Consider the following 13,664-nt stretch of genomic DNA (forward strand, 5'->3'; position numbering starts at 1 on the left):
GCTCTCCCCCCAGTGCCCCCAACCCCCCTGGGCTCACACACCCACCCCCAACCCTCACCCTCATCCCCTGCGGGCTCATCTTCCTGCAGCCCCGTGGCTCTCCCCCCAGTGCCCCCAACCCCCCTGGGCTCACACACCCGCCCCCTGCGGGCTCCCCTCACCCCGGTGCCCCCAACCCCCCCACGGACTCGCCCGGCCCCGGCCCCCCCGGGGCTCATCCGCGGGGCAGCGGCCCTGGGGCTCACCGGCCGCCCGGAGGCCGCGGTCAGCGGCGGAGCCCGGTGGCTGCGGGCGGGGGCGGCGGGGCCATGGCGGCGGGGCCGGGCCGGGCCCGGAACAATGGAGGCTCCGGCGGCTCCTGGCGCGGGGCGGCCCCGCTGGGTAAAGCGCCTCGCGGCCCTTAGCAACCGCACTTTCGCCACGGCCGGGCGGGACAGGAGAGCGGGCTGGGCCGGGCCGAGCCGGGCCGGGCGAGGCGGGGCCGGGGCGGGCTAGCGGGCCGCGCCGTGCAGCGCCCCCCAGGAGTCGAGCAGCGCCGAGCCGGGCGAGGCGAATCTGCGGCCGGGAATCAATGGCAGCTCCAGCCCAGCCAATGAGCGCGGGGGCCCCGGACGCCTGGGTTCTCTCGCTGCTGGCGGTTCGAGGAACAGACCCCGCCCCCCGCGCGGAGCCACCCCAGCTGGACCGGCCTGCGGCCAGCCCGGGATAGGCCCCGCTCGGGGGAAGGGGAGGGCTGTGGGGGATGGGCGGGGGGATGGGCTGTGGTGGGTGGGCAGAGGGGATGGGGGGAGGGCTGTGAGGGATGGACGGGGGACGCAGGGGGGATGGGCTGTGGGGGATGGGCAGGGGGACGCAGGGGGGATGGGCTGTGGTGGGTGGGCAGAGGGGATGGGGGGAGGGCTGTGAGGGATGGACGGGGGACGCAGGGGGGATGGGCTGTGGGGGATGGGCAGGGGGACGCAGGGGGGATGGGCTGTGGTGGGTGGGCAGGGAGGATGGGGGGAGGGCTGTGAGGGATGGACAGGGGACGCAGGGGGGATGGTCTGTGGGACGGGGCTGTGGGACGGGGATGGGGAGGGAGGGCTGTGGGGGATGGGCCGGGGGACACAGGGGGGATGGGCTGTGGTGGGTGGGCAGGGGGGATGGGGGAGGGCTGTGAGGGATGGGCAGGGGGACACGGGGAACGGGGAGGGAGGACTGTGAGGGATGGACAGGGGGACGCAGGGGGGATGGGGAGGGAGGGCTGTGAGGGATGGACAGGGGGACACAGTGGGGATGGGCTGTGGTGGGTGGGCAGAGGGGATGGGGGGAGGGCTGTGAGGGATGGACGGGGGACGCAGGGGGGATGGGCTGTGGGGGATGGGCAGGGGGACGCAGGGGGGATGGGCTGTGGGACGGGGATGGGGAGGGAGGGCTGTGGGGGATGGGCAGGGGGACACAGGGGGGATGGGCTGTGGTGGGTGGGCAGGGAGGATGGGGGGAGGGCTGTGAGGGATGGACAGGGGACGCAGGGGGGATGGGCTGTGGGACGGGGATGGGGAGGGAGGGCTGTGGGGGATGGGCAGGGGGACACAGGGGGGATGGGCTGTGGTGGGTGGGCAGGGGGGATGGGGGGAGGGCTGTGAGGGATGGGCAGGGGGACACGGGGAACGGGGAGGGAGGACTGTGAGGGATGGACAGGGGGACGCAGGGGGGATGGGCTGTGGGACGGGGATGGGGAGGGAGGGCTGTGGGGGATGGGCAGGGGGACACAGGGGGGATGGGCTGTGGTGGGTGGGCAGGGGGGATGGGGGGAGGGCTGTGAGGGATGGGCAGGGGGACACGGGGAACGGGGAGGGAGGACTGTGAGGGATGGACAGGGGGACGCAGGGGGGATGGGGAGGGAGGGCTGTGAGGGATAGACAGGGGGACGCAGAGGGGATGGGGGGAGGGCTGTGAGGGATGGAAGGGGTACCATGCAAAATGCATGTTGGGGCCTCTTTGCTGGCAGTTGTCTCCTAAATGTGCCGTGGTGGGTGGAGCCCAGCGGGGAGCAGCCCTGCCCTGTGCTGGGGCCGGTAGGTGGTGCTGTTGCACAGGGAACCTGTGTGCTCCTCCCCACCAGCGGCTTGGCCTGGTTATTCTGCTCTGGGACAGGTGCCTGGGCTGGGGACAGGAAATGCCCCATGTGACACCTGCCTGACCCTGTTCCTCATAAGAGTCCAAGGCGGGAAGGGCCCTGGTGATCACCTAGTCTGAGCCCCGTGTAACCCAGGCCAGACACCTGCCCCCCTCCATAACCCCTAGAGCAGAGCTGTTAGAAAACAGCCACTCCTGGTTTAAACCCTGTGGGACATGGAGAATCCACCAGGCCCCCAGGGAAGTTGTTCCAAGGGTTAATTACTCCTTCTCTCAAACCAGGGGGCGTGGAATTATCCAGACCTAGTGCAGGAGTTTCCACACCAAGTGCCCCCCGGGAATTGAGTGCAAGAGGCAGCGGTGCCCAGTGGGTGGAGCCCTCCACTGAGGTTCCTGGCTCTGCTGCTGGGTGGCCTTGGGCAAGTCCCTGCCCCTCGCTCCTGCCCCTCCCACCCCTTGTCTATTTAGACGCTGAGCTCTTCAGAGCCAAGCTTGACTATCAATATTCATCTTGTGATGTTTTCCGGTGGGGTGGGGGCCTGATCTCTGCTGGGTGGGGAGGGGGCTGTACAGCCCTGGCATGCACAGTGGGGTCCGTGCAGCACCTGGCACAATGATGCCTGAGCTCTGTCGGGGGGAGGGGAGGCTGTGCAGAACCCAGCACAGTGGGGCCCTGATCGCAGGCATAACCATAATATAAAATGCTTTCAAGGCTTAGCAGAGAGCCAGGCCTACTAACAGCACGCTTCATTTATACCCCAGCCCCCAGGGCTGTGATGGCTGTGGGGCGCACAGGAGTAAAGCCATATTGGGGACCCTCAAGTCAGCACCTCAGGCTCCGATTACTGTGGGGGGCAGAGCAGGCCCGTTCCTAGACTCTGGAGTGTGTCTACATCTGTGCGATGCCCATGCAAAAGTGACTTGGGGGAGAGGGGGGCCCAGAGCAGCTCCCTCCATGCTGCAGTGCCAGAGCCCACCCAGGGGAGCAGTTGGGCCCGAGGGGTCTGTGAAGGCAGATGGTTCTGGATGCTCCCCACCTGCCGTTGAGCAGTGATATCTGGAGGGGCTGCTGCCACTGCCTGTGGCCTGGGCTGGTGCTGTCTCAGCCCTGAGTGCTCTGTGTGTCCCAGGACTGGCCACAATCTTTCAGGTGGGGGGTGACTGTGAGGGCTCCATACTCAGGGCTGCGGCATAGCTAAGAGGCCGCTGGGCGTGCATGGGTGCTTTGGCCACATATGCCCACGCTGGGAACGGCCCTCAGTGCTCGTTTAGAGAGGTTAACACAAGGGACGTTGCTCTTGGCTGGCAGAAGTCTCACCAAGCTGTGCCTGGTGACCAGGGACTGGCTAGGACGCAGCCTGCACTGACGTGCTACGGGTAGATCACTAAAACCCTTTACTGCTAACTGCTTCCTTAGCTGTAGGCTGTGCCAGCCCCATAATGCCTCGTGGCACGACAGCACACAACAGCCCAGCACAGAACCCCCACACAGGGCAGCTGTAGTACTGTGTCATGGCCCTTCCCTGCCCCCTACCGCCCCACCACGGCATGCCCCGCCTGTCACCCGTGAGTGTTCGCACTAAAGTGTGTGTGGGGATGCGGCAGCTGCTTGGCCCATCCAGAGCAGGGAGGCAGGCCAGCTCCGTAGCTGCCTGCAGTGACCTGCCCTGAACAGAGCTGGGCTCCCCAGCAGGTCCCACTGAGCCCAGCTGAGGCTGGCAGAGTTGTCCTGATTTATCGGAGCAGGGACCGACGCCCACCCCCAAGAGCTGCAGGGTCAGTCTGAAGAAATGGCCTCGGCTAGAGTGTGCACACGAATCCTGGGCTCACGACCTGGGATGTGCCTGAGGCCCGTTAGCCCTGCCCCCAGCTCATCCATCTGCCCAGCTCAGACCGAAGAGCACGGGGGATCCGGGGCTCAATTCGGCCCGTCCCTGGCAACCATGGAGCCAGGGATTTCCTGGGCGAGCGCTCAGCACAGAGGAGCTGGTGGCCCAGTCGCCCCATGCCCTCGCCCACGTCCCCCAGCAGAGATGGTGGGTGGGAGCCCCAGACAGGTTTGGAGGGAGGCAGCACTGGCCAAGCCATGTAGTATGGAGCCCGCTGCCCATGATCAGCAGGTGCCCAAGGAACAGCAGCCCCTGGCCACAGCTCCACGCGGCAGGGCACTGGGACCGAGTGCGTGTGGCTCCCACACCCCGCTGCCATCTCAGGCCCAGGCCTAGCTCTGCTGGGGACACTGCCGCGGCCTGGGCAAGGACCCAGGAGGAAGCCCCGCGTGCCAGCTGACAGCACTAGCCTGACGCTGCCGTGTCAGCAGGAAGCAGTGGGGGGCTGGCAGGAGAACAAGCCTGCGAGGCCTGAGCCAAGGCGCTGCCCCGAGCCCCAGCACAACACAGGCACCAGGGCACCTACAAAGCTTTATTGGCAGGATCTGGACAGAGCAGGGCTCCGCGCCCCCTTATTAGGCCGGGGGGGGGGGGCCTGACGAGACACTGCTGAACACCTCTGACCCTGCCCTGCTCCCAGGCCCCTGGGCTGCCCGCAGCTGGCAGGGAAGGGAGCCCAGGCCAGCCCCAGGAAGCTGCCCTCCCCCCTGACAGAGGCACAGTGCCAGCCCTGCAGGGCCGAGCCAGCCTCTGGGGCTGCCTCCAGGGGGCGACAGCCAGCTCGGCTCAGGCAGGTGCGGGCTGGGGGGGCGCGGTCTCAGGCCCGGCAGGAGCAGCAGTGTCTGATTGGCTTGGGCTGCACAGAGGAGGAGCTACTGTGGGTCGGTAGGGCAGGGCTTGATGTCGTGACTCTTCATGTAGGAGAGCAGCTGCTCCGGGATCTCGGCCAGCACGTCCTTGGCCAGGCGCGCCATGCTCAGCACCTGGTTACCGGAGCGATCCACGTAATCCCGGAATGGCACGAACTGCAACATGAGACAGGCAGTGCTGGGCCCCCGAGCACCCCCTGCAGCCACCAGGAGGGCAGTGCTGGGCCCCCGAGCACCCCCTGCAGCCACCGGGGGGGCAGTGCTAGGCCCCCAAGTGCCCCCAGGGGACAGGGCAGTGCAGGGCTCCCGCCGGGACCTCCCAGGGGACTGGCCTAGGGAGCGGGAGCTCCGGAGCCCCACCCTCGGTCCTGGGCCAAGTTCTCAGGTAAGCGACATCACACTCTGGCTCGAGGGAGAGACAGTGCAGCAGGTGCTGCCCTCCTGGCCCATCGCAGCCCAAGGGCACCGTGTGGGGGTCAGGGGAGGGGGGCTGCATGCGTGTCTGGGGGCTCGAGGGGCCCGAGGTCCTTCCCCAGCCCTTGTGCCCCCCTCCACCACGCCGTCCTGAGGGCCATGCTGGGTCGGAGGCAGCCCAGGGAGTGCTGGGGGTGAGCGCGAGTTACCTGCACGATGTCCCGCTCTGCATAGCGCCCCCTGGAGCAGACCCGCACGTCATCGCCATCCAGTTCTTCCATGGCTGGGGATGGGGACTCCAGTCAACATTTACAAGCTGTCACCATCACATCCCCCACCAGCCTCTCATGCTCCCTCCCACACACCTGTCCCCATGGGGCTGGGCTGGGCTGACCCAGTGCTGTGACATGGGGGTGCTGTCTGCCCCCCGCCCCCCGGGTGCTCTGTGCATCTGGCCCTGCTGCCTGCTTTTCCTGACCTCACAGCAGACACATACCGCCCTGCCCCCTCGCAGCACCCTGGGACTCCAACGCCCCCCCCCCCCCCCAGCAGAGAGGAGACCTCTGCAAGCGCCCCGTGAGCGGCCTCAAGCCATGGCCAGTGCCAGATGCTCAGCCCTGCACACCCACAATGCACCTGGGCACCGAACTTACCATCAAACTCTGCCGGGCCCACTCCCACGATGATGATGGACATGGGCAGGGCAGAGGCCTGCAGGGCAAGGGGGAGAGTTACTGCCAGCCTTGGGCCTGCCACCTGCGGCTCCTCCATGCCTCGCCAGCCTGGGGCCTGCTGCTGTTCCCAGAGCTGCCACAGGGCTCAGGGGGCACGGCTGGGGCACGGGCAGCCCAGCCAGTACCCCTGCGCTCCAGGGCCTTGCTGCCCAGGGAATGGAGCCCTCAGGCCCAGTCAGCCTGGGCCCGGAGCTGCGGCACTAGCTTCACCCCAGAGCTGGCTGGGCAAGGGGGGGAATAGCACGCAGGGGCTGGGTGAGGTGAGGGAAATGCGCGCAGGAGACGGCTGGGGGAATAATGCACAGGGGCCAACCGGGCGAGGGGGAGGGAATAGCACACAGGGGCCGGCGGGGGTGGGGTGGGGGAATAATCCACAGGAGCCAGCGAGGCGAGGGTGGGGGGAATAGCGTGCAGGGGATGACCGGGAGGGGAGGGAATAGCACGCAGGGGCAGCCAGGGAGAAAGGAGGGAACAGCGCTCAGGGGATGGCTGGGTGAGGGGGGGAATAGCGTGCAGGGGATGACCGGGAGGGGGGAACAGCGTGCAGGGGCAGCCAGGGGGAAGGGGGGGAACAGCGTGCAGGGGATGACCGGGCGAGGGGGGGAACAGCGCGCAGGGGATGACCGGGAGGGGGGAACAGTGTGCAGGGGATGACTGGGGGGGGGAATAGCACGCAGGGGCAGCCAGGGGGAAGGGGGGGAACAGCACGCAGGGGACGGCTGGGCGAGGGGGGGGAACAGCGCGCAGGGGATGACCGGGAGGGGGGAACAGCACGCAGGGGCAGCCAGGGGGAAGGGGGGGAACAGCGCGCAGGGGATGACCGGGAGGGGGGAACAGTGTGCAGGGGATGACTGGGGGGGGGGAATAGCACGCAGGGGCAGCCAGGGGGAAGGGGGGGAACAGCGTGCAGGGGATGGCTGGGCAAGGGGGGGAACAGCGCGCAGGGGATGACCGGGGGGGAGGGAACAGCGCGCAGGGGATGACCGGGGGGGAGGGAACAGCATGCAGAGGCAGCCAGGGGGAAGGGGGGGAACAGCGCAAAGGGGATGGCTGGGTGAGGGGGGGGGACAGCGCGTAGGGGCAGCCAGGGGGAAGGGGGGGAACAGCGTGCAGGGGACGGCCGGTGGGGGGAACAGCACTCAGGGGATGGCTGGGCGAGGGGGGGGGGACAGCGCGCAGGGGATGACCGGGGGGGGGGGAACAGCACGCAGGGGCAGCCAGGGGCAAGGGGGGGGAACAGCGTGCAGGGGACGGCTGGGCAAGGGGGGGAACAGCACGCGGGGATGACCGGGGGGGGGAGGGAACAGCACGCAGAGGCAGCCAGGGGGAAGGGGGGGAACAGCGTGCAGGGGACGGCTGGGTGAGGGGGGGAACAGCGCGCAGGGGATGACCGGGAGGGGGGAACAGTGTGCAGGGGATGACCGGGAGGGGGGAACAGTGTGCAGGGGCAGCCAGGGGGAAGGGGGGGAACAGCGTGCAGGGGACGGCTGGGCAAGGGGGGGAACAGCGCGCAGGGGATGACCGGGGGGGGAGGGAAGGAACAGCACGCAGAGGCAGCCAGGGGGAATGGGGGGAACAGCGTGCAGGGGATGACCGGGCGAGGGGGGGAACAGCATGCAGGGGATGACTGGGGGGTGGGAACAGCGTGCAGGGGCAGCCAGGGGGAAGGGGGGGAACAGCACGCAGGGGACGGCTGGGCGAGGGGGGGGACAGCGCGCAGGGGATGGCTGGGCGAGGGGGGGAACAGCGCGTAGGGGCAGCCAGGGGGAAGGGGGGGAACAGCGTGCAGGGGACGGCCGGTGGGGGGGAACAGCACTCAGGGGATGGCTGGGCGAGGGGGGGGGACAGCGCGCAGGGGATGACCGGGGGGGGGGGAACAGCACGCAGGGGCAGCCAGGGGCAAGGGGGGGAAACAGCGTGCAGGGGACGGCTGGGCAAGGGGGGGAACAGCACGCGGGGATGACCGGGAGGGGGAACAGCATGCAGGGGACGGCTGGGCAAGGGGGGGAACAGCGCGCAGGGGATGACCGGGGGGGGGAGGGAACAGCACGCAGAGGCAGCCAGGGGGAAGGGGGGGAACAGCGTGCAGGGGATGACCGGGCGAGGGGGGGAACAGCGTGCAGGGGATGACTGGGGGGCGGGGAACAGCGTGCAGGGGCAGCCAGGGGGAAGGGGGGGAACAGCACGCAGGGGACGGCTGGGCGAGGGGGGGAACAGCGCGCAGGGGCAGCCAGGGGGAAGGGGGGGAACAGCGTGCAGGGGACGGCCGATGGGGGGAACAGCACTCAGGGGATGGCTGGGCGAGGGGGGGAACAGCGCGCAGGGGATGACCGGGGGGGGGGGGGGAACAGCACGCAGAGGCAGCCAGGGGGGAGGGGGGAACAGTGTGCAGGGGATGGCTGGGTGAGGGGGGAACAGCGCGCAGGGGATGACCGGGAGGGGGGAACAGCGTGCAGGGGCAGCCGGGGGAAGGGGGGGAACAGAGCGCAGGGGACGGCTGGGCGAGGGGGGAGGAGGGGAACAGCGCGCAGGGGATGACCGGGTGGGGGGAGGGAACAGCACGCAGGGGCAGCCAGGGGGAAGGGGGGGACCAGCGCTCAGGGGACGGCTGGGCGAGGGGGGAGGAGGGGAATAGCAGCCAGGAGCCACCCGGGGGAGTGAATACCGTATAAGGGCCGGGTGGGGGGGGCCAGGACAGACCAGCCTCACATGAGCGAGTCTCTGCCACCCTGGATAGCGCTGAGTTTGGGAGACCCAGGCCAGTGGGAGGGTGCTGAGTCGAACTGCCAGATGCTGGCTCCAGCCCAGCTCCCCTACGAGGGCTCCCTTGCCTGCAGCGGGACCGGGCTGCCCCCGCCCCCTCCGGCAGTGCCCCTTAGGGTGACCAGACAGCAAATGTAAAAAATCGGGACGGGGGTGGGGGGTAATAGGTGTCTCTATAAGATAAAGTCCCAAAATTGGGACTGTCCCTATAAAATTGGGACATCTGGTCACCCTAGTGCCCCTGCTCCCGCCCGTCCCACTCACGTTGACGATGGCCTCCTTGGTCTGCATCATGTCAGAGATGACGCCGTCGGTGACGATGAGCAAGACGTAGTACTGCGATCCGTCCGTCATCTGGGCAGCCGAGCTAGGGCACAATGCAGAGGGCAGGGGACTCGTGCCAGCCCCGCTCTGCCCCCCACGGGGCCCTGGTCACGGGGCGGTTTGCTAGAACTTCCCCCTCTCTCCGCCAGCCAGGCGTGGCTCCTCGGGGCCATGCTGGGAGCTGCGCCGCCTGGCTGCCACACAGGGTGCCCGGCCATAGCCCCACAGAGCCCACGGCTCCTCCAACACCTGCTCGGCCCAGCCCTGAAGCTCAGCTCTCAAGTGTGGCCTTGCCTGCTGCTTCCTGCTAGCCCCGAGCTCTGAGCTGCCCCCCTCCCCCGCAGCCAGTGCTGGGCCCCGAGCTCTGAGCCAGAGCCCCCACCCCCGCAGCCAGTGCCGGGCTCCGAGCTCTGAGCGGCCCCCCCCCTCCCCCGCAGCCAGTGCCGGGCCCCGAGCTCTGAGCGGCCCCCCCTCCCCCGCAGCCAGTGCCGGGCCCCGAGCTCTGAGCGGCCCCCCTCCCCCGCAGCCAGTGCCGGGCCCCGAGCTCTGAGCGGCCCCCCTCCCCCGCAGCCAGTGCCGGGCCCCAAGCTCTGAGCCAGAGCCCCCACCCCTCCCCCGCAGCCAGTGCCGGGCCCCGAGCTCTGAGCCGGAGCCCCCACCCCTCCCCCGCAGCCAGTGCTGGGCCCCGAGCTCTGAGCGGCCCCCCCTTCCCCCGCAGCCAGTGCCGGGCCCCGAGCTCTGAGCGGCCCCCCTCCCCCGCAGCCAGTGCCGGGCCCCGAGCTCTGAGCGGCCCCCCTCCCCCGCAGCCAGTGCCGGGCCCCGAGCTCTGAGCCAGAGCCCCCACCCCGCAGCCAGTGCCGGGCCCCGAGCTCTGAGCGGCCCCCCCTCCCCCGCAGCCAGTGCCGGGCCCCGAGCTCTGAGCCGGAGCCCCCACCCCTCCCCCGCAGCCAGTGCCGGGCCCCGAGCTCTGAGCCGGAGCCCCCACCCCTCCCCTGCAGCCAGTGCCGGGCCCCGAGCTCTGAGCGGCCCCCCTCCCCCGCAGCCAGTGCCGGGCCCCGAGCTCTGAGCCAGAGCCCCCACCCCGCAGCCAGTGCCGGGCCCCGAGCTCTGAGCGGCCCCCCTCCCCCGCAGCCAGTGCCGGGCCCCAAGCTCTGAGCGGCCCCCCTCCCCCGCAGCCACTGCCGGGCCCCGAGCTCTGAGCGGTCCCCCCTCCCCCGCAGCCAGTGCCGGGCCCCGAGCTCTGAGCGGCCCCCCTCCCCCGCAGCCAGTGCCGGGCCCCGAGCTCTGAGCCAGAGCCCCCACCCCGCAGCCAGTGCCGGGCCCCGAGCTCTGAGCGGCCCCCCCTCCCCCGCAGCCAGTGCCGGGCCCCGAGCTCTGAGCGGCCCCCCTCCCCCGCAGCCAGTGCCGGGCCCCGAGCTCTGAGCGGCCCCCCCTCCCCCGCAGCCAGTGCCGGGCCCCGAGCTCTGAGCGGCACCCCCTCCCCCGCAGCCAGTGCCGGGCCCCGAGCTCTGAGCCGGAGCCCCCACCCCTTCCCCGCAGCCAGTGCCGGGCCCCGAGCTCTGAGCCGGAGCCCCCACCCCTCCCCCGCAGCCAGTGCCGGGCCCCGAGCTCTGAGCCGGAGCCCCCACCCCCACCCCCTGCAGCCAGCACCGGCTGCAGGGCTCTGGAGCACAGGAGGGCACCCTCCCAGCGTGCCCGTGGTGCAGCCTCTGTCCCACTCACCGGGCCACCTGGTTGATGACGGGGGCGAAGTTGGTGGGCCCGTACAGCTGCACCGTGCGCAGGCTCTGGAAGTAGGACTCCAGGACGCCATCGATCCCCACGCAGCTCGGGTTCTCCACGTCGCTGTTCTAGCAGGGGAGAAAGCCAGGGCAGGCTGGGCTCAGTGCTGGGGCAAGGCCCTGGGTGTGCATGTGCCGGGGGCAGCCATAGGGCTGGGCCCTCTCCAGGGCTCTGCACCCAGAGGGCTCTCCCCACAGGAGCCTGCAGTCAGCAAAAGACCCATGGGATCGCCAGCCCATCCCCAGGGCTGGAGCAGAGCGTGAAGGCCTGGTGGGGTTCCCTGGAGCCTGCCCTCCTGCGTGCTGCCCTATCCCATTCCAAAATGCCCCACGCTGGCCCGTCTCCTCCCGGCCCGCCCTGCATAGTGGGAGCAGCAGTCAGGACCCAGGGCAATACCACCGCTGGGCATCACCTCCCATCCCACCCGGTCCTGGGGGCCCTGAGGAGCGCCCCTAGCCTCGGGCTGGCGTGGGGCTGGCAGAGGCCCTGGCACTGCCTCCTACCAGGGGGAACTGATGGGAAATGCTGCCGTCAGGCGGGATCTTGGCACCAAAACCGTAGGCAGGGAAGAGCTTGTCGCTGTCGTAGTCCTGGATGATCTCGCCGACGGCCTTCAGTGCCATGGCGTAGGCGCTCAGCTGGTATGGGCTCATGTAGTGCAGCGAGGTGGGCTGCGACGGGACCCCTGCCAGGCACACGCAGCACCCGCCTCAGGCTGGGCCGTGCTTCCCAGCCCCCGGCCCTGCCCCGTCCGCCCCGGGCCCCTTGCCCCATCCCACCTGGGCTCCTCACCCTGCCCCAGGACCCGGCCCCGCCCCATCTGCCCTGGGGTCCTCACCCCGTCCCAGGCCCCTGGCTCCACCCCATCCACCCCAGGCTCCTCACCACTGCCCCGTCTGCCCCAGGCCCCTTGTCCCACTCTGGGCCCCTCGCCCCGCCTCGCCCTATCCACTTCACCCCGCCCTGGGCCCCTTGCCTCGCCCCATCCACCCCATCCGCCCCAGGCCCCTTGCCCCGCCCCATCCCCGGGCCCCTTGCCCCATCCCATCCTCCCCTGGCCCCATCCCACACCCCATCCACCCTGGGCTCCTCCCTCCTCCCATCCTCTCCAGGCCCCTCCCGCCCCTGCCCCCTGTGACGGAGCAGGGAAAGGGGAGTATTGACCTGGGGATGTTGCGTGGGAGTTTTACTGGGACTGTCTGCATTAGGGATGGGATACCGATACCTGAGCTGTAACCTGAGCCAGGAGGGGCCTGGGGCCAGGTGACACCTTCTGCCCGGGAAACTGGACAAAGGCTGGAGGAGGAGCCAGGTGGAGACAGCTGGAGGGGGTTTCAGTTTGGAGCTGGCTGGGGAAATGGAAGGAGACCCAGGGCTGGGGTCTAGGCTCCCTGCCCCCCAAGATGGACCGGACTGAGGGGGTCCCGTTCTCTGTAACTACAAGTCCTGCTTGGGACCATGTTCCTGTCGTCTAATCAACCTTCTGTGTTACCGGCTGGCTGAGAGTCACAGTGAATCACAGGAAGTGGGGGTGCAGGGCCCTGACCCCCCCACACTCTGTGACAACTGGTGGCAGGGTGGGATGTACTGTACCCCGTGGATGGCACTTCCTGCTGTAAGTGACTGGGGAGCAGTAAAACGAAGGGGGGTTGACGAGGACCAGGTGTGCTGAAGGCTCAGAGAGGGGCAGTTTCAGGGGGCGAAGGAGCTACGCTTAACCCCTGGGAGTGTGTGACCAGCGAGAAGGACTGTTGCAGGAACGGGGTCCCCCTGGGGACTGCGGCGAGCAGTTCCAGGGGCGGAGTCGTCTGCGGCTTGACCCTGGGAGAGAGGTGGTGACCTGGAGAAGGGCTGGCACAGTAGGAAACCGTGGGGAGCTGAGAGCACACAAGCCTGCGAGTCCACAGTAACTACAGTAACTTGGGGCCAGTGAGAGGAGGGACCTGGTGGAGCTATGCAGGCAGAGAGACCTGCGCAGTGGGAAGCTCACCAAAGAACAGCTGATTGTCCAGCTGGAGGAGGAAGATCGCTCGGATAAACCGATCCCTATCTCTGAGGGAAGCAGCCCAGCAGATGCAGGGCGGGGCACCGGGGTCTGTCCTGGCTGGGAGGGGTCAGACTGCTGCCGAGGGCATCCCGAGGCCCCTCTTACCTATGGCTAGGGGAGGGGCTGGAAGGAGCCCAGCGAACACCGAGGGCACCGTGACCCCTGCGGCCAGCAGGGGATCCTCCCGGCGGAGCTCCCCATCGCTGGAGCTGAGGCGGCTGGAATGGGAGCTAAAACTGAGAGAGCTGGAAGATCGAGAGAAGGATCGGGAGGATCGGAAAAAGGAGCGTGAGGATTGGGAAAAGCAGGGGCAGCATGAACTGGAGCTGGCGAGGCTGAGGAGCAGAGAGCCCCCTGCTGCAGTGAGTGAGGGGGGACCCAGGACTGCATGGAGCTTTGATAAGCCCATCTGTCCCAGATTAAGGAAGGGGAGGACATAGATGAATTCCTGATTGCCTTTGAGACGGCCTGCGAGCTGCACAGGGTTGACCCTGCTGACAGGCTCTGGTTTCTCACCCCGTTACTGGACCCCAAAGCCGTGGGGATGTACAGCCAAATGAAAGGGGCGGAGGCAGGGGACTCTGAACTGTTCAAAAAGGCCCTGCTCCGCGAGTTGGGGCTGACTCCCGAGGCGTACCAGAAAAGATTCCGGAGTCAGCGTAAAACCCCTGAGGTCACATATCTGGAACTGATCCTTCGAATGCAGGGATATGTCCATAAGTGG

General features: G+C 68.9%; 1 protein-coding gene across 2 annotated transcripts in view; it reads right to left on the bottom strand.

The window, feature by feature from the left end:
* Window positions 1–4,879: 4,879 nt before the first annotated feature.
* CPNE9 (copine family member 9) overlaps window positions 4,880–13,664 on the bottom strand; it is a 46,036-nt gene continuing 37,251 nt past the window's right edge. For both annotated transcript variants that reach the window (XM_065407595.1, XM_065407594.1), the window contains 6 exons: window positions 11,397–11,578; window positions 10,834–10,961; window positions 9,052–9,154; window positions 5,944–6,001; window positions 5,500–5,573; window positions 4,880–5,032 (listed from right to left, as the gene is read on the bottom strand). In XM_065407595.1, the coding sequence (XP_065263667.1) occupies window positions 4,880–5,032; window positions 5,500–5,573; window positions 5,944–6,001; window positions 9,052–9,154; window positions 10,834–10,961; window positions 11,397–11,578 (698 nt within the window). The remainder of the gene's footprint in view (window positions 5,033–5,499; window positions 5,574–5,943; window positions 6,002–9,051; window positions 9,155–10,833; window positions 10,962–11,396; window positions 11,579–13,664) is intronic.

The sequence above is a fragment of the Emys orbicularis genome, chromosome 7 (genome assembly GCF_028017835.1).
Source record: "Emys orbicularis isolate rEmyOrb1 chromosome 7, rEmyOrb1.hap1, whole genome shotgun sequence".
Classification (NCBI taxonomy): domain Eukaryota; kingdom Metazoa; phylum Chordata; order Testudines; family Emydidae; genus Emys; species Emys orbicularis.